The 20,867-nt window shown below is 40.5% G+C and overlaps 1 protein-coding gene and 1 pseudogene across 1 annotated transcript in view; both read right to left on the reverse strand.

Annotated features, from left to right (window-relative positions):
• Window positions 1-20,711, reverse strand: part of ACSS2 (acyl-CoA synthetase short chain family member 2) — a 46,437-nt gene extending 25,726 nt beyond the window's left edge. The window contains exons 1-2 of the mRNA XM_019733611.2: window positions 20,288-20,711; window positions 16,047-16,242 (exon numbers count right to left, since the gene is read on the reverse strand). Coding sequence (XP_019589170.2) covers window positions 16,047-16,242; window positions 20,288-20,465 — 374 coding nt within the window. The 5' untranslated portion in view covers window positions 20,466-20,711. The remainder of the gene's footprint in view (window positions 1-16,046; window positions 16,243-20,287) is intronic.
• Window positions 4,866-8,735, reverse strand: LOC141568281 (small ribosomal subunit protein uS4-like; annotated as a pseudogene).
• Window positions 20,712-20,867: the final 156 nt, after the last annotated feature.

The raw sequence follows: 20,867 nt of genomic DNA on the forward strand, positions 1-20,867 counted from the left end.
ATAAATAAGTAAACTTAACTGAGGGAGAGATCACATAAAAGTAATGAAACCTGATATGCCTGCCTCTCATGGTTTTTGTGTAGATCAAATAAAAATCCAGCTAATTCTGACATAAATAAAATATAAAACTGCTTTAGAGGATATTCCCTCACCTGATCCTTACAGCTAGTTTAATAATACTTCAACAGTAAGTAGAACAGGCATCATTATCCCCATTTTAAAGATATAGGAAATCCAGAGGAAGTGGCGTTCCAAGGTCACACAGGATGGTTAAGGACAAATCTGTAACGAGGTCCCAGGTTTCTGACTTCCAGGCTAGTGTTTGTTTCACTATCCCTATTTGGAGTGCACCCAAATGAACATGGAGAACCCTCTCTCCCAAGAATCTCCAGAAGCACCGTGAGAAGCAGAGGAAGAGATTCCGGTCCACTTTGAGCTTTAGCCTGTGGTCAAGGTCATACCCACAAAGATCGCTTAAATATTCTGAGAACTTCCTGAAAGAGCCAAAGCTCAGGCAAGGGAGCCCACATCTGTCTACTTTCATGGTCCTTGGCAGTGTTCAAGTGTCACAGGAACGCTTACTTATATGTCCATTTGCTCCCAGAGACATGACCCACCCCCTCTCTAGAAATAAGGGAAAACACATTATCTCCAGCATTTCCTTCCTAAATAAAATTCCAACACACAAAAATCTTGCCCTCACAAGATTGTGAGTTCCATGAGGACAGGACCAGATTCCCCTTGAATACTGCTATAACCTAAGCACTTAGTACAGTGCCTGGCACGTTTCTATACATACCCATAAACTTAATTTTTAAAAAACTTGACACTGGAAGCTAGTAGATTGTCCACAGAGCCTGGCTATCTGTAAGTTGGACCCGTACCTAGCGCATATACAAAAATTAACTCAAAATGGCTTAAGAAGCTAAATATAAAATCTAAAACAATAAAACTCTTAGAAGAAAACATAGGACAAAAGCTTCATGACATTGGATTTGACAATGATTTCTTGGACATAACACCAAAGACACAGGCAACAAAAGAAAAAAACAGACAAATGGGACTTCATGAAAATTTAAAAATTTTGTACATCAAAAGACACTGTCCACAGAATAAAAAGGAAACCCACAGAATGGGAGAAGATATTTGCAAATCATACACCTCATAGGAATTAATATCCAGACTATACGGAGAATTTCTAAAACTCAACAACAAAAAAACAACCAACCTGATTCAAAAACGGGCAAAGGACTGGAATAGACACTTCACCAAAGAAGATATAGGGATGGCCAATAAGCACATGAAAAGATGTTCAACATCACTAATCATTGGGCAATTGCAAATCAAAACTACAATGTGGTACCATCTCACACATAGTAGGATGGTTACTGTCAAAACAAAACAAAACAAAGCAAAAAACAGGAAACGAGTGTTGACAAGGATGTGAAGAAATTGGAACACTTGTGCACTGTTGGTGGGAATGTAAAACAAAAGTGGTAGAGCTGCTATGGAAAACAGTATGGTGGGTCCTCAAACACTTAAAAATAGAATTACCATATGATCCAGTGATCCCACTTCTATGTATACACCCAAAAGAATTGAAAGCAGGGTCTCAAAGAGATACTTGTGCACTGCTATGTTCATAGCAGAATTTGTTCATAATAGCTAATATGGAAGCAACCCAAGTGTCCATCAAGTGATGAATGAATAAGTAAAATGTGAAATATTACAATGGAATATTATTCGGCCTTAAATAGGAAGGAAATCCTGACACATTGTACAATATGGATGATCCTTAAGGATATTATTCTATGTGAAATAGGCCAATCACAAAAGACAAATCTGTATGATTCCTCTTATATGAGGTACTTAGAGTAATTAAAAATCATAGAGACAGGGCCGGCCCCGTGGCTCAGGGGGTTAGAGCTCCATGCTCCTAACGCCGAAGGCTGCCGGTTCGATTCCCACATGGGCCAGTGGGCTCTCAACCACAAGGTTGTCAGTTCAATTCCTCGAGTCCCACAAGGGATGGTGGGCAGCGCCCCCTGCAACTAGCAACGGCAACTGGACCTGGAGCTGAGCTGCGCCCTCCACAACTAAGATTGAAAGGACAACAACTTGACTTGGAAAAAAGTCCTGGAAGTACACACTCTCTGTTCTCCAATAAAGTCCTGTACCCCTAAACAAAAAATCATAGAGACAGAAAGTAGTGGTAATTGCCCAGGGCTGGGGGGAGGGGAGAATGGGGAGTTATTGTTTAATCAGTACAGAGTTTCAGATTTACAAGATGAAAAGAGGGTGGTGGTAATGGCTGCAAACGATGTGAATGTACCACTGAACTGTACATTTAAAAATGGTTAAGATGGTAAATTTTATGTTATGTGTATTTTAACATACTAAAAAAAGAAGAAACATCAAACAACAACAAAAAACAAACCCTGATGCTAAAAGCTAGTGGATTGTCTATGGAGTATGGCTATCCATGCAAATAAAATTAGGCTTCTTATCATTTATGGGCACCATATTTGGATTCTCTGACCTATAGATAAGGCAGTCATCCTCAAGAGCAGCTGAAAATAAAGTCCAACAAGAGGCCTTTATGAACACTTGTGCGCTGTTGGTGGGATTGCAGATTGGTGCAGCCACTATGGAAAACAGTATGGAGGTATCTCAAAAATCTGAAAATGGAATTACCTTACGATCCAGCAATTCCACTCCTAGGTATCTATCCAGAGAAATCCAAAACTCTAATTCAAAAAACTTTATGCACTCCTATGTTTATTGCAGCACTATACACAATAGCCAAGACATGGAAACAACCGAAATGCTCATGGGTAGACGACTGGATTAAGAAACTGTGGTACATTTATATAATGGAGTATTACACAGCCATAAAGAAGAAAGAAATCTTACCATTTGCAACATGGATGGACCTAGAGAACATTATGTTAAGTGAAATAAGTCAGAGAGAGAAAGACAAATAGCATATGATCTCACGTATATGTGGAATCTAAAGAAAAGAATAAATGAATGAACCAATCAGAAACAGTCTCAGAGACATAGAGGAAAAACAGAGGGTTGCTAGATGGGAGGAGGGGTGGGGATAAAGGGGAAGGTGAGGGGATTAGAAAGCACAATCGGTAACCACAAGATTGCCACGGGGATACGAAAGTCAATTAGGGGAATGTAATCAATAATTTTGTAAAGATTCTGTATCTGTAGGGTATCCGATGGACACTTGTCTCATTAGGGAGACCACCTCAGGGATGACGTAGATGCCTGATCACTGCACTGTACACCTGAAGCTGAACAATAATGAATGTCAACTACAATTTTATATATATAAATATATAGTTACAAGAAGCGGAGTACATTAGGAATAGAGACAGTGGAAAAATGGCTGTGTGTGATGTCAGAGGGGTAGTGGATGGGGGGGTTGTCACTGTGTGAGGGATATAAATGATGTCTAACTATTACAATGTTTTGTGCACCTGAAACTAATAAAAACATGTTAAAAAAAGGAAAAAAACGGCCTGTATGACAGCTCATTTGCATAGATTTCCATATATTAAAACATCATGGTCAAAAAGAAACAAACATCGGTTTCAAAAACAAGCCTCCAGTCAAAAATCATGCTCAGAAAGCAGGTGTTGATATGCTATAGAAAAATTTCCTGCAAAAACAACTGTTAGGTGTTCCAGCGTAAATAGATTCAAGGTCTTATTTATTTTATTTAAATAAAATAATGATTCTCCCAGCTAGTAAAACCGTAAGGCTTTTAATAAATAGACCAGACCTTAGAACCCTAGATAAGGGCTGTTCTCAAAGACTTCCATCCCCAAAGAAATAACAGATAACGTCTAAGGCCCTCCTAGGTCTAAGATTCTGTAATACTCTCTTGCCCTTTCTCTGTTTCAAAATTCCAGGCTCCCCAACGCCTAATGCATAAAGTTCATACAGTTCGGTCCTGTGTCCTGAATTCCTTCAGGTTCTGGCCCTACCTTAAGTGATAAACTTCAGCTATGCTGTTCTTCTAGGCCCACCTTTATTATCAGCTGAAGCTCTCTCAGCCCCTTGGCAGGAATGCTGTAATGACAGGGAAATGAATGGACAGGGAAAGAGCTCTAGATTGAAAGACAGGAGATCTGGATTTTAGGTCAAGCTTTGCTGCTTCTCACAGTATGAGACCTTTTTACAAATCACTTCACTTCTCAGGCCCTCAGTTGTAAATGAGGGGAATATTTCATGAAATGTTCTTTTTAGATCTAGATTTTATTATTCATTCTGGCCGAGAGCAAAAAAAGAGGATTGGAAAGTGAGAATTGGGAAAAGCTTCACAAAGATGATGATATTCCAGATGATTTTTAAAGAATAAGCAGGATTTAGACTGGCCCAAATAAGAAACAGACCAATTCAGGGAGAGGGAAACAGTGTTAGTTAGCTTAGATGCAGAAGCAGAGAAACACAGGTCAATCTACAGGCCAATGCTAATCCTAAATAATATTTTCACCCCTCAATGGTGTTTTTCATAAAGCTAAATATATTTGATATAAAAGACTATATGCTGTTATGTCCTGCCTATTCTTATGCAGTTAAATTGTTTTTATTTTTAATTGAGTAGCAGTGATGTAAGTTGATATTTACAGTTTCAGAAACACCTTTTCCTTGTAAAAATTTAAACTGGCAACTCTGGGGGTTCCAGGTGAAATACGCATGAAATTTTTTAAAATCTCAATCATTGGTATAAAACAAAATAGCAACCAATTCAGTTTAGACCTTAAGCTGCATTTTGTTGGCTGTAAGATCGAAAAGATAGAAGGTTAAGGCCTTGAAAGTCAAGTAAAGACTAAGGGACTATTCTTGATTAAAGAAGACTAAAAAGATATGACAACTATATGTCATGTGTAATTTGAACTGGATCCTTTTGCTATAAGGCTATTATTGGGACATTTGGCAAAAACTTCAATGGAGTATGAGGATTAGAAGGTAGTGGTGTATTAATATTGATTTCCTGATTTTGATAGTTGTATGATCAAAATCAGCTACATAGGAGTCTTTATTTGTTGGAAATACACACGCAAGTATTCAGGGTCTGCATCTTACCCTCAAATGGTTCAGAAAAAAAGTTATTTGTATTGTATTTGCAACTTGTCTTTTTCTTGTGTTTTTTTTTTTAAAGTGTTGATCCTGTTTTATTATCTGACTGGAAAATTAGATAATCCACCAGTCCAGGCAGGGATGGGCAGACTTAATCCTTCTCCTGGTCATTACCAGCTCCAGCTCCACCCTGGCCCTTTTTGGCATACTTCCTCTTCATGAGGCCTCCCTGTGTGGAATGCAGAGGGAGAAGTTGTAGATGTGCTTCTGGGAGGCCAGGAGGACAATGAAGGACCAGATATTCACCACCTGTTTGTGGACCCTGATATGGTAACGGCGGATCAGCACTCAGGTGTGGTGAATGGACGTGGCCAAGCCAAGTTTGAAGACCTCTCCAAAAAATCCTTGATCTTTAAGCCCAGGATGTAATCCAGCTTCATCTTGCCCTCATCCAGCACCAGATGCAGATAAGTCACCGCAGCAGGGTACCTTCAAATGGAGGCATCCATCAGCAGCTCTTGGCAGCCTTAGGGGATCTTGGCTGGAGGAAAGCTGATCTCCAGACCTCACGTTTGTTCCAGAGCCCATATTCACCAGTCAGCTTCAGCTCTTGGTCAAGGCGGGATATCTTAAAGGGTCTCCATGGGAGTCACTTAGGTTTTGCCACAATCCCAGCTCTGGGCCACTGGTGTGTTGGCTCTACTCTCTCATCTATACCTAAGTACAGGCTGCAGTAACTGAGAAAGAGCTGTACTTGTAACTTTTCTATAAATCTACTTCAAAATTTTAAAAATTGATAATATAGACTAGGGAGGGCTCATATAAAGGGACCCAAATACTTAGTTTAAATTTTCTTTTGTAGGTTAAAAAAAAAAAAAAAAAAAGCCAGAGAGGCTCGTAAATTAAAGCCCCCTCTTCCATCTCAAAACTTTTTACCTACTAAAATCCCAAGTTATGGAGGAACGGAAATGGATGATTTTTGCCAGAGTGGCCAGCAAGCATTCAGTTGCCTACTGCTTGCCAAATCACAAAAGGAGGGACTGAGAGGCTAGTTCTTACTTTCATAAGCTTAAAATCTTTAATTAGATCTAAACCACACACCTCCTAAAGCCAATATTGGGAGACAGTGATCAAGAACAAGAAATGCAGAAGTAGGAAATCACCAAAGGAATGCAAAAAGAAATAACTTAAGTGTGGTCAATCATGGAACAGTTCCTAGAAGTGATGGATTTTGAGCCAAGTTTGAGAAAAGAGGCTAGGTGTTCGTCAGAGGAAAGAAGGGCATTTTGGAAGAACAGAAAAGTCATATGTGGCTGCCAGTCTTGAACAGTGTCCTTGGACATATGTGACATATATGAGTGAGTATTAGCACCACCTCACAGCAATAAATCTTCTCAGTGTTTTCTCATCTTTCATTCAGCTAGTCCTCATAGCAATCTTTTGAGATCGGCAGGACAAGATTTGCTATCCCCATTTGAAAGGGTGGGAAATTGAGGCTCAGAAGGATGCCATCACTTGCTGAAGGTCACAAAGCAATGGTTAGGACCTCTGCCTGCAAATCTTCAGACTAAGCTCTTTAAACACACACACACACACACACACACACACACGATCAAGAGAGTGATCTTTTCAAAATGTAACTCTGGTGTGTCACACCTCTATTTGAAGTTCTTCATTGGCTCCCGAGCACTTGTCACAGCTGCAGTTTTACATCGCTGTGTATGAAACACAAATTCCCGATCCTTCCCCAAAGGTTCTCCTCCCAGTTTCTCCTCCAATTCAACTACTGGAAATTCCATTTTTTCCAGTTGCACTCCATTCTCATACTGCACATTAAGTTCATTAGCAAATCCTATAGGCTCTGCCTTCAAAACATTCCAAAATCTGACTACTTTTCATGACCACTGCTGTTACCTTCATTATCGTATCTTGCCTCCGTACTGGTTCCCTTGCTATTTGTTGCCCTGTGCCCTCCATCCGCTATTCTCAAGGTAGTCTGCAGACCACAAATAATAGTCAGTTAAAAAAAAAAGTGTTTAATTAATAGATGAATGAGCACACCTCAGCTGAGGACATTATTTCTTTGAGGCTTGCCCTTTAATGTTTTGAGCTTTATAAATTATCATTATAAATGGTAGTTGACATTTCTAAAGCCAGCCCTAAACATTCTAAGTAATCTACTGGCTAGACAAGTCACAAATTGTCAAAAAAGCTAAGGCTATGTAAGTAGAAGCATTGTGTCTACAACAAAGAAGGTACGTGTTCTTCTCCAGAACAAGTTACATCAGCTACGTGACTCTGGCCAAGTCACTTTCACTTTCTAAGCCTCAAGTTCCTCATCTGTCGAATGTTGCTGTGAACCATACCTAGGTTTCAAAAAAACAAGGGGACAAATATACAAGCACAGCTCAGAGGAGACACAGTTCACTATTAGAATAAATAGAAAAGTCTTAGGTATTATGAGAGACTGTAAGTGAAGTGATAGAATATAGCCGTCAATAGGGCTGATGTCATCTTAGATAAGTAAAGTCAGAACAAAGAATGGTAATAACTCCCTGCCCAGGGCAGACCATAGCTAGAATACTTAGTGAGAGATACGGGCCAACTAGAATACGTCTGGAGGAGACTGACATGGATGATGAAGGACTTGTTCAGGAAACCACCTCGTACAAGGAACCTGGGAATGTTGACTCAGTATCCATAAAACCAGAACACCGGACTAGATCAGGGGTGTTCAAACTGAGTTTTGCAAATCCCTAGAGGTTCCACACACATGTCTCACAGGGACCACAGTGACAAGGTGAAGAAGCCAACAGACTATGGCTGCGGTCCTCCCATCCATGTTTCAATCAGATCAGCTCTGCTCTTACCTGTTTTAGGTATGAGGCTTTGGCATAATCATAAACATACCTAACATACTATTTGCCAAGCCTTAAGCCCTTTGCACAGATTATTCCAATTATTCCTCACAACAGTCATATCATAGGAACTGCTATTATTCTCACTTCACAGATGGGAAAACTGAGGTTTAAAGAGGTGAGGGAACTTGCCCAACTAATAAGTGTAGGGATTGAGGCCCAAGCAGAGTCCAGAGCCTACACCTGTTAATCACTATACATATAATATTTTATTTGAATAAAAGGATTCTAATGCTTTAAAACAAAACCTGAAAATTACCAGATGATCTTCAAGGCATCTTCTAGATTTAAACGTCTGTAATTCTACACGCAGCCTGGCAAAGGGATATAATAACTGCCATCAGATATCTGACAGGATGTCTTATGGGAAAAAAGAATAGGATTACTCTATGTGGACCCAGAATCTAACTAAGACCAAGGGAAGAGAACAGAGTGGGGGAAAGAGTTATGGGGAGGGAATACAGCTAAGCACCTTGTAACAGAGCTGCCCAGTAATGGGACAGGTAGTGAGTAAATTCTGTGGTCTTGATAGTCCCAGAATCAGAATGATCACTTATGGGGACTGCTGGGAAATGGAGATAATTGGGGCTACTATTCCTGCTTTGTACAGGAAGTGGACTAAACCTCAAAAGACAGGAACTGAAAGGCTCAAATTCTCAGATTGAGGTTCAAAGGATCATTACCAGGGCCCGATGTCTCCCATACCAAATTCCGCTCCATGCCTTTGGTATTTACTGTTGTAAATGTGAGGCTACCCTAAGGCAAGAATCCATGCCCCCCCCACACACACACACACACACCTGCTCTCTTCAAAGGCCACCCCTTCCTCTAACCTCTCTTGGCTGCCTTATCATTGCAGTTCCCTACATTTGTGACAGAAATTCTAAGTCAGTACCAGAAGTAACTTCAGCAAGTATCCTGTTCACCCCCCAGAGTTTACAGGTGGGAAAAAGAAGGTTCAGCATTATCTGAAGCCATTCTCCTCATTAAATATTTATGAACACACTGGTATAAGAAGTCAGCCTAGACACAAACTCAGGTAGTTGACATGGAGCTCAGGACACTGAATCAGGTCTCAAGAGTCTCCATTTATTATACGTTTACTAGTACAAATATTAGTATATATAATAATATGTTAATATGTAACATAGTATTGTTATTATACATTTATTATTCACATCCCACCTACTTCCAAACAGTGACTAGTGATTTGAACAGCACAGACTACTTCTCTCATTTTTACTCCTTTAGGGAGGGGTTCTTTAAGGAGTCAAGAGTTGTGAAACTCCGAGAAGTGAGAGAAGCAGATTAAAGATCCACCTAACACGTGAAATCCTCCAGCCGTCCTCCACAATCTGCCCATGTAATTCAAGTGGAGAAAGGCTGTTCCCAGCACCAGTTATTCCCCCACGTATCTCCTGTTAGCTTGAAGTGCTTATGCTACCAGCAACATTATTCCCCCGGGCAAGGGACCAGACTCTTTCTCTTCCCCAGTGCCTTCACCCCAAACCATCGAAAATTCTCCCTTTCTTTCAACAGAAGCCCCACCTGCCTATTGAGCGCCACAGTCATTACAGTTTGCAACGGAAATTCTACAGACCACTTCCTCTTTACAAACAATCACAGAATCCTGAAATGGCAGAGCCAGAAGGGACCTTGCAGAGTATCTGTAGTTCATCTCCACCCCTTCCTCAAAGGGAAGGCCCAGAGAAGAGAAGAGGATGATCTGAGGCCATCTTCTTCCTCAAATGAGTATATTTCCTTACCAAGGATATTTTAATCAGTAAACACACACTGCTGTGAAACCAGTGAAGATCTAGAGGGAGGACAAAAATGCCCTTCCCTTCCCCTATCATGGAAATGAACTTCAGGACATGGACCTAGGTAACTAAGAGAGTCCTTGGATCTGAATGCGACGGCAGTACATTCTAGGGCTCTGGCTTTCCATGTCACCTTGACAATCTCCTTGTCAGAACATGAGTCTGCCTCACCGTCCCACCCATCCTTCTCAAATACACTTACTCACACATACCCCACAGGGGATCTGGAGAGTTCTAAATACTACACTCTGGAATTCATACTCCAGAGCACAGAAGGATCCTGAAAGCAGAGCTTCTATCCTAAGGTCACTCCTAAAGTCACCTGCTTCAAAGAAGCTCCAGTTTCTAAGGAAGGATTGCATAATAGCCCAGAGGTGTGGAAAGACAGCGGGTAATTTCAGTTGAGAATGAGGGGTGAGATGGTGCACAGATAATGGCAGCCACACGCAACTGAAAGCAAATGGTGGAAGGAATGGACTATACCAAGTATCTTGAACTTTGGAGACTGGGGTCCTCTTCTGGAATAACCTACATATTGAGCAGCTAGTATTTTTTTTTTTTTTTTTAATGGTAAAACCCTTTTTTACTGGACACTTCTAAGAATGCTTTACAGGTTGTGCAAAAACATTCACAGGCTCCATGTGGTGTTTGTTATTCTCACAAGCTTTTCCATCTACAACTACAACAGAGGTCAGATAAAACACTAAACAAGTCTTCTAAGGAAAACAAGGCCTAGGGATCCCTCCTGTTAATCCACATTTGCCCTCTTAACATTGTTTTCTCGTAATAAAAAGACAGACAGAAACAAAACCCAGATATCTACTGTTGTTGCGAGTGATCTCTTGGACTAAACCAACCAGGACGTGGCAGTCTCACTCTCTACCCACCCAGAGAAACAGCTTTTTTTTTAAAGATGACTTTCTAGTATCAAAAGTTAACAGCAAGTACCTCCCCAACCCTTCCTCCCCTCCAAAAAAACCCAAAGCGGCATAGAGTGTGTCCCCCTGGCCCTGAGGGCCTCGCATCCCCAAACCATCATAGACCTTAAAGATGCTATTCACTGGAGGACTAAACATTTGAAAAAGGGCAGTGGCTCCTGCCTCAAATTCAGTTTTCTATTATAACATAATCTTGCCCTAAGGGAATTTTTTTGGGCTCCAGTTTTTACCTTCTTGCCCTGACGCTATGAGCAAAGCTTTCTCAAAAAAACTCCCTTAATAATAATAAAAAGTAGTGTGTTACAGAAAAGTTCATGCAATCATTTCACCCACTGCCACACACAAATCCATTTGATGGCACCACAAGAAAGCAGGCGCCCAGAGAAAAGACATCATTATGAGCAAGCAGACTTATTTCCTACTAGCCCCCCCATTCCAGCCTCGGGGTCAGAGGTGTTTGTGGGGCAGAAGAAGGGTGTCACAGACGGGGAGACTAGAGGGCCAGAATGAGAGCCTGCATATCGAGAAGGCCTGCATGGTGGTAACAGTGGGAGAGGGAGAGATCAAATCTCACCACAAAATTTTAAACAGAGAACTGCCCAGGTGAGGAAATGGAAGTAAAGCATTATTCTAGAAGCACAACCCAGGGTTTTCCCTCACTAGGCAGTGCTGCGCTAGGTGGGGTTTGAGCAGCTAGTATGAATCACCAGAATAACAGCCATTAACCACTCTTTCCACCCTCTCCCCATAAACCCTTTGATCCCCCAAGTCCCCTACTGTCCTGGAGTGTCCCCTCGACTAGCCAGCCCCCACTCTTTCAAGCTACTACTATGTTCTAAGTCACCATCATTGCTCACCTGGGTTTCTAAAGCAGGCTTCTAATTGATCTCCCTCCTTCTGCTCTTGCCATCCTACAGCCTATTCTCAACAAAAGACAGATTCTAAATATAAGTCAAATCATGTCACATCTATGCTCAAGATGGTCCAATGGTTCCTGATTTCACTATGAATTAAACCCAAAAGTCTACATTGACTTTCGAGATTCTACCTGATCTAGGGTCCTACTGACCTCATCCCCTGCTCCTCTCTTTCTCTAGCTCACACTGCTTCAGCTGTACAAACTTCCTAGCTGCTCTTCAAATACACCAGGCAGCAGCACACTCCCACCTCAGGGTCTTTGCACTTGCTCATGTACCTCGAATATTTTCCCCTCCCAACCCAGCTATCTGCATGACACATGCCATTTCCTTCAGATCTCTGCTCAAATGTCACGTTTATCAGAGAGTTCTTCCCTTATCAATCCCCAGTCTTCATTGTCATTCCTTTTCCCTTATGCTGCTCTGTATTTATCTATAACACTTAGCACTACCTGTCATATATTTATTGGTTTGTTTGTTTATTGTCTGTCTCCTCAAGCTGGACTATAAACTTCCTGAGGGCAGGGACTTTATTTGCTCAGAATAGTGCCTGGTACATAGTAAGTTCTCAATAAGTATTTATTGAATGAATGAATTGTTCCCTGCATAAAATCTTTACTCTAGAGAGACTTGGTCTTCTCACTGTCCCAATATAATAATAATGGTAGCTAATTTTATTGAATGCTTTCAATGTGCCAGGAGTTGGACACATGTTTTTTTTATCCTATTCAATTGACAACTCCATGAGATAAAAACTATTTTTATCCACATTTACAGTTGAGAAAACTGAGGCTCAAAGAGGTTAAATAATGTGTACACAATCATGCAGTTAGTTAATGGCAGAAACAGGACTCAAAATAGGTTAGTTTGACACAAAAATCCATCCTCCAAATTTTTATGTTATACTTCCTCCGTACAATGCTTTCTCCCTTCTGTGAACTTTTCATGTAGTGGCTTTTTGAAGTTTGGCCCATACTTGCTTTCAGGCTGTTTTATATAGGCCTATCTGGTCTTCGCAAATAGAACATAAATTCCATGAGACCAGGGTCTGGGCCATTCAAACCTCATAACACATTTTATCTAATATTTTTAAGAAAATTAATTTAAATTAAATTTATGGCTAATGTGGCTAATTTTTCTTCTTATTGTCAAAGCCAAATTTGGACAACTAGAATAATGAAGTAGTATCATATGGTGAAGTAGTATCATATGGTAGTTGACTAGGAATGAGAATATCTGTAGATTAGTTTCAGTTGTCCTTTCTGGCCCTTAATCTACCCATCTGTAAAGAGAATTGGCCTAGATGGACTCTAAACAGTTGCTTCAAGTTCTAAAAATACTATTATTCCACGAACATTTATAATGTGTCAAGTCAAAAGTAAAGCGCCAAATTCTTCCTTAATATGGTTCTATTTTGGCTAATTGGAGTACTTTCCTAAGAGCACTACTATTTCCTTTATGGATTATTTCAGTATATAAGACAGGCCTCAAAACAAGGAATGAGATACAAATGTGGTTTGCTAATGACACTATAGTTATCTAAATGACACAGTTTAGGTTGAAAAGAAAGTCATACTGTGGCTCCATAAGAAGTATATCAACTGGAGCAAATCACTGAAAAGATATCATTTTTAAATAATAATACTAAAAATTAGAGCAGGAAGAAGGTGGGCTCCAAGACAAAGGACTCTGGGGGGAAAGGAGAACTTCATAGAATAAATCATGTGATAGAGAGTTTGCAAAATATTGAATAAATGATAAAGGCAAACAGTGCAAGAAAAATCACAGGCAATTTTTAGCTTCAGAGAAAACAAAAATCTGGACATAAAAGGAAATGCAATCATACTATAGTACTCTTATGTAAACAGTGGTTTTAAATTAACAAAAAAAGCAGAGCTATAACTATATTGGGAAAATGACAGAAAGAAGTTAGAGAAATATACAAGAATTAAATTCTCATCTATCATAATAGGAAGTCAATATTTTCTTTAAAAAGATGAAGCAATATCAGCATAAGCATATTATTTTAAAATATGGAGGTAACAAAGGGAAGTAACCACATATCTAGCATATTTGTACTTTACTTTCTTATAACAAATGTGATTTATTTGTAGTTTGCATTTGCTCACTGTAAACATAAAATAATTGAATAATAATGGCCCATATGGAACTTGTCTCCCACTCCTCTACCCCTGTATCCACAACACCTACAGAGGGCTAAGCAACCAACGACCTTAACAATTCTTGTTGGTTAAGAACCAATGTAAAAACGGAATGAACATGGAGTTATGTTATGGAATTGCAGAATTTTGCACTGGAATTAAAGGTAGACATTATCTCATCTAGTACTTCTCAAATTGGTGTTCCACAGACTATTTCTTCTTACGATGTTAATAGCATGCTGCATAAAGTGTTTGGGGATCAAATAAATTTGGGAAATTCCATGTTAAACAAAATTAGTCAGATGTGTTTGCTGTAGGACTTCTTAGAGCCTTTACTATGTTAATATACATTGCAAACCAAATGAAAGGCAATTTAATATATAGTATTTCTCACACTCATTTGTTTCATGAATTAAGATGCCCCTGCTAATAATGTCTCTAGTAATCAGTGATTCCTGGAGCATTCTTTGGAAAACACTGATCTAGTCTACTCTCCTTATTTTACAAATGGGAAAAGAAAGGCTCTCTGGAGCCTGTTCAGGGATGGATGATGGGGAACTAGAACAAAGGGCCTCAGGATTCTGGAGTAATCTCCAGTGATTGAACAACTCTGGCCTGTGATTGAACAACTCTGGCCTGTGTTTTCTCTGTCTTTCACCATGCACCTGAATTATTTCAAACCAGAGAAAAAATTCAGACACAAACATCTCCTGTACAGATCTTTAAAGGTTTTCTGATCCCTAAGGAACCTAAGAGGTGGGCCCCAGTGTCAGCTAGAGCTCAACATCAAGTCCAGGGCAGGAGCTAAAGAAAGTCTAAACAGACATACACACCATGAGTTTCAGTGGCATAATGACAGCAAATTGAGCAATGGCAATGTGATAATAGACCCACTCACATTTGTACAGTGTTTTCAAATAAATAAATAAATAAATAAATAAATAAATAAATAAATAAATAAATAATGTTTTCACATTCTTATTTGGCTCTCATACTAATTTAAGGACAAAGACAAAGGTGGAATTATTATTCCCATTTTATGGAAGAGAACACTAATTCTCAAGAGAGTTGCCTGTAGTTACACAGCAGGTGAATGGCAGAGTTAGAAAGAGAACCTAAATTTCCTGTCTCTCTGGTTAGGGCTCTTCAATATATCCCACAAACTAGGCAAAATTTTGACTGAGTACCAATTTAACTCTTCCATGAAACATCTAATCTGCTCCAATTGGCTCACTTCATAATAGGATCAATTCTCAGAGTGCTCATGGGTCGTGGCAGAAGCAATACCCCAATTACTGGAATTTGAAGGTCCTATTTGGGTTTCGTATGCTAATACCTCCCACAGAACAATTTTGCCAAGAGACGGGGGTCTTAGAAAATTCCTGCTGGGAAGGCAGCATGGCCTAGTTTTACAAGCAAGGAGTCAGATAAACTTGGTTTTAAATCCTGGCTCCTACCACTTACTTTATGACCTTATTCACTGTGCAACCCTTCTGTGCTTCATTTCTTCATCTGTAAAATGGAGCTAAGAATACCTATTTTACAAATCTTTTGAGAAGCTAATGTAAGGAATTAGAGGAATAGTATAGTGTCATGGTCAAAAGTTTAATCTCTGGAATTATATTACCTGGGTTTGAAACTCAACCCTGCTTCTTGCTAGCTGTATGACTTTGAATAAGTTAAGAACTTCAGTTTTCACATATGTAAAATGAGGAAAACAAATAATGCTTGGTTGTTGTGAGCATCAAATGAGATAATATTTGTTAAGCACTTGAGCACAGCGTCTGGCATATAGCTCAACAAAAGGTAATGATGACAGCAGCGGTGGTGGTAGTGAAAATCCCAATACCAATTTTCCTCCCAAAGCAAGAATGAGAAAGCAAGCTCCTCAGTCCTGTTCTCTTCCATTTACCTTCTCCCCACTTTCCTCTCCAACTACAAGCCAAGAACACTTGACTAAAAGTCAGGACACTTGGCTTTGAATGTCAACATGCTATCTATGTGATTTAAGTCATTTAACTTCTTTGAGGCATTTTTTCTCATCTGAGATATTGATACTTTGCTTACTCTACCAGGTTATTGTAGGTATCAAATGAGTTCATGGATTTTAAAGTACTTTATGAACTATGAAATACTATAAAACTGTGAGGGGTGACTTTTTATCTACCACAGACTGTAAGATAGATGTTTTTACCAGTAAAAAGCAATTTTGTCGCCAAGTTTTTTCTCGTGGACAATTCGATCCAGTACATTGTAGCAGATGTTGGTAGTTGCTCCTTTCATCCATTCAATGAATATTTTCCCTTTAGTCACATCGAAGTTATACTTGAGGAATGGGCCAGGACATGGGGTCTTCCAATAAAATTCCTTGGCAATGTCGCCCCAAAATTCTGCAACAGAAAGGGAAGCCCAAATATCACGAAGCATATCAGATATATTTATCCTCAGATATCTTACCAGTTTATGCACAGGACCAAGTCACAACTTCCCTGCTCTATACTTTAGGGCCCACCACCTCGGTTTCCTCCACTACCTGTCTAAGCGTATCACCCACCACTCTCCTAACCTACCTTCTTTCTATTCCCATGAGCTGAATTTTACTCAAATTCTTTCTTCCCTTCTCAAAATTGCCACTCCATTTTTCACCATCTATTCAAATCGCAGCTGCCCAGGGCCTATCACAATCCCTAGGATATTGTAGGCAATTTTTAATGAATTAATTAGTGAAAGGAAGAAATCTTTTACCCACAGAATCTTCCATGACCATGTCTCTCTTAATTTGTTCACTCACTCTCAGCAATTAGTTACTGAGCAGCTCCGTCTCCTACAACTACTTGCTCAAGCGTGACCTGCTATGTACCAGATGTTGCTTTAAACTCTTTACATGTATTATTTCATTTAGTCCTTACCACAATCCTAGGCGGTAGGCCTTATTTTCATTCTCATTTATGGATTTGAAAATCAAGGCTCAGAAAGATTAGATAACTTGCCCAAGGTTATACTTAGTAATTCTAAGCTAAGACTTGAACTTCCCTGAGGAAGATATTTTTGCTAAAATCTGAAATATGAATAGAAGTTTTCTTCACTCTTTACTTGGTCTTTCTCCTAAGAGCAATGGAAAGACATTGTAGGATTTGAAGCAGGAGAAGGACATGATCATATTTACAATCTTAAACTATTTGCCTGAAACTCTGGAGAAAAAGTGCTCCACACGTAAAAGCAGTGATTGCAGAGCACTCAGGGTGTTCTCAGTACTGGATCAGGAGCTAGAGGGGAGAAAGACACTTAGAACTGTAACAATGGAAGGAACTTTAGAGATTACCACCCCCTCATTTTAGTGATAAGAAACCAAAGTCATAGAGATAAAGGGACTTGCTCAAGGTTATATGATATAGTTTATACAATCTAGTTGGAGAGATAGACTAACACATAAAATACTTCTGAACGTACAAGACAGAATATAATTAAAAGATAAAGCACATGGTGTACCATTTGCAATCAATTAAAGAAATCCAAATTAAATCATCCCAAGGTGCCATTAGATACCTGTAAAAACTAGCAAAGATTTTAAAAAATTAAACCTAATGCCTAAGTGGCCCTGGGAAAACAGATACTCATATAGATAAGAAATCGGCACAATCTTAGTGGATGGCAGGAAAATGCCTGAGAAGAGCCATAAAAAATTTTATACCCTTTCATCTGCAAACTCAGCTTTGGGGAACACACTCCAAGAAAATAATCCCAAAGAAAGAAAAGCAATTACTAAAGAGATGTTTATAGAACACTATTTATACTAGTGAAACTGGAAAATTCCCAAAAGCCTAACAATGAAAAAAAAACCTGGTGAAAACTAGTAATACTAGTAGTAATACAGTAGACTACTAAATGGCCATTAAAGAGAAAGTAAATGGGAACTGGCATTTTTCAATGAATGCCATTCATGTACCAGGGACTGGGTTAATCTCATTTAAGCTTTATATGGCCCTATGAAATAATCATTAATTATCCTAATTTTATAGATGAGAAAACTGAAGCTCAAGAAACATAGGGAACTCTCCCAAGGACCATACATCTAGAAACCAGAATACAAAATCAGATCTGACTCTAAAGTCCATGTTGTTACAATTACATTCAGTACATGTGTATAGTCAAAAATATTTTTAAGTGATAATAGCAGACATAAATTATATACAATTATTTATGAACCACATTTATGTCCATCAGCAAGGAGTGAAGAAAACCAAGTTTTATGATCACTTAGTTTTGTTTTTCAGTTGTTTTTAGCTTGTTTTTGGAGATGTGGAAATCTGGATGTTTCGTTGGCACACATTCTAAGTACTGAAGAAGTTCAGAAGAGGAAAAGATGAGCATGGACTGGAATGATCAAGGAATGCTCTGTGGAATTGGTGGGGACTGACTAGGTAGAGAGGAACAGAAAGAAAAGGGCAAACCTAAGGAAGTGGTGGGAAAGGGACTTTTATATATTCAGTATACCAATGGGAATGGCCTGTTCAGAATGAGGGGTGTGGTAGAGTAGTGGGACACAAGGATAGAAAGGTGGAGTGGGGCTACTTATCCAGAGACCTTGAAAGAAAGGCAGAATTGTTATTTGAAACTGTAGGAAATAGGAAACTATTGAAAGGTTTTGAAGTAATATAAGAAATCGGTGTTTCCAGAATATCCATCTACTAGTGTTTAGATAACTATATCAGAGATTGAAGGTGGGTGAGACTAGGGGAGAGAGAGCCAATTAGGAGGCTGCTTCCTTGAACTAAAAGGGTCTGTGGGAATGGAAATCAAGGTAAATGGAGAGACATTTTGAAATAGTATTTGACAGAATTTGGTGAAAGACAGACTGTGGTGTCAGGGAAGAAGAATAGCACAGCTATTAGGAGTATAGGTTCTTCAGTCAAGACTACTTTAGGTCAAATCCCAGTTCTACCATTAAATAGCTTTGTTACCTTGTGCAAGTTAGTTAACCTCTCTAAGCTTCAGTTTCCTTCTCTGTAAAATGTGGGTGATAACAGTCTCTACATCAAGTCAAACAGGATTTGTGCTTAGTAAGCAGTAAGCAACCTATAAATAAGTACATACAAATAAACAAATAAATAAATTAAATATATAGATAGATCTTATTGGAGAAGATGATGAAAGAGATTTATGGTTTGGGATAGTGTCATTGACAGGGATTAGAAAATTAGGTAGAACAGTTTTGGGAGGGAAAATTGGTAAATCCCAGTCACAGTCATGTTAAAGGCCTGAGGACTCAAACTTGGACACTGCCTGCAGCAATCAACCACTCTACACTTGATTCAATCCTATCTCGCATTACTCAGTAATGACTTCATCCACGTTGTTTTTATTATCAAACTAACCACCATTTAGTGAATGTCTACTGTGCAGCAGTCACTATAATACACACTTATTACCCACTGTTGTTATACAAAACTACAAGATAAGTATTATTATCCCTATATTTTAAAGAAAAGGAATCTCAGATAGTTTTAAAAATCTGCCTAAGACCACCCAGTAAATGAGTGGTAGAACCAGTATATAAATCTAGATTTGTGGGGGGAGGGGGGTTGGATTTCTGGCCCACGCTTGTCCTACTGCCAAACATTATGCTGCCTTCTAATCCAGGTACAATTTTGACCCCTTTCCCACATTGAGGGGCAAGGGCAGGGAATTTTCCTCACATACTCTTAAAGACATGGACCTCTGTATCAGAATTTCTCAGTTATTACCACCCCAGCCCAAAGTTTAGAGAGGGGGAAAAAAAAAACTTAACAAAAATGTGGCTCATTCAGTCTTATATTGAGTAATTTCCATTGGGATTTCTGAAACATTAAAAATAGATCTGGGACTCCATTATTAATTGTGGGGACCCCATGATGGGAACCAGATGGGTTCCTGTCCCTCACTGGTTAAAGGTATCAGGAAGCAATGGTTGAATTGGTGTGAAAGGGGGCAAGGCAAGTTCTCCCCCAGGCCCTTCTCTGCTCAAGGTGCCCATCGCCCCTGGGAACCCCTCTTTTCACCCTAGGAGTCCTTCTCTTCTCATGAAACTTTCACTTTCCTCACAGAACCTCCTTTTCACGGAAACCACATCTCCTCACGAAACCCCCAAGTTGCCAGGGAACGCCCCAACTCCTAGGGAACCCTCATCTCACAGAACCCTCCTTCTCCTCATAGAACCCCCATGTCCTCCCGAACCTCCTGTCCATCTCCTCAAAGACCCGCAATTCTTCCCTCACAGAACCTCCATCTCCTCGCAGACCCCTCAACTTCCCAAGGAAATCCCCAACTCCCCCAGAAAACTCCTACCCCTCACGGAATACCCATTTCCCCACGGAACGCCCCCAATTCCTCACTCCCCCGGGAGCCTCCACTACACTCCTCACTGACGCCCCCAGGCGCGCCGGGGCCCAGCCTCACCTCGCGGCTCCTCCACAGAGCGCCGGTGCATCTGGCGGTAGCACTGCAGCGAGGGGACGTGCGCGGATTGGCTAACCTCGGACGGCGGCGACCAACTCCGCACACGGCTCCGGGCCCCAACCTCCCCCCAGCCTCCGCTCCCGCTGCCGCTCCGGCCCCGCTCCTCAGGAAGCCCCATCGCTTCAAGGTCCGAGCACGGCAGTAGCCTTTGCTGTCGCTCGTGGTATTTCAGGGCGACAAACAGGCCGCCCGGTAGGCGGGGCCTTAGGGAGGGGAGGGGTCTGGCGGGTAGGGGCGGGGCTTAGCCTAACCGTGGGTGGGCGGCCCGGAGGGGCGGAGCTATGCCCTCTGGGAGCAAGATCAGGGTTAGCAAAGACACGGATCGGGAAAAGTCGAACACCGCTTGTGGGATAGGGGCGGAGTTGATTCGCGGAAGGAGTGGGGCCTTAGGGTAAATACATAAGGGGCGGGGCCAGGCGTGACTGGAGATGGGGTGAAATCATGGAGTGACAGGGGAGGGGCGGGGCCAGACCTGACAGGAGAGGAGCAGGGCCCGTGGAGTGACCAGCGCGGGGTGCGG

This window comes from Rhinolophus sinicus, linkage group LG13 (genome assembly GCF_036562045.2).
Source record: "Rhinolophus sinicus isolate RSC01 linkage group LG13, ASM3656204v1, whole genome shotgun sequence".
Lineage (NCBI taxonomy): Eukaryota > Metazoa > Chordata > Mammalia > Chiroptera > Rhinolophidae > Rhinolophus > Rhinolophus sinicus.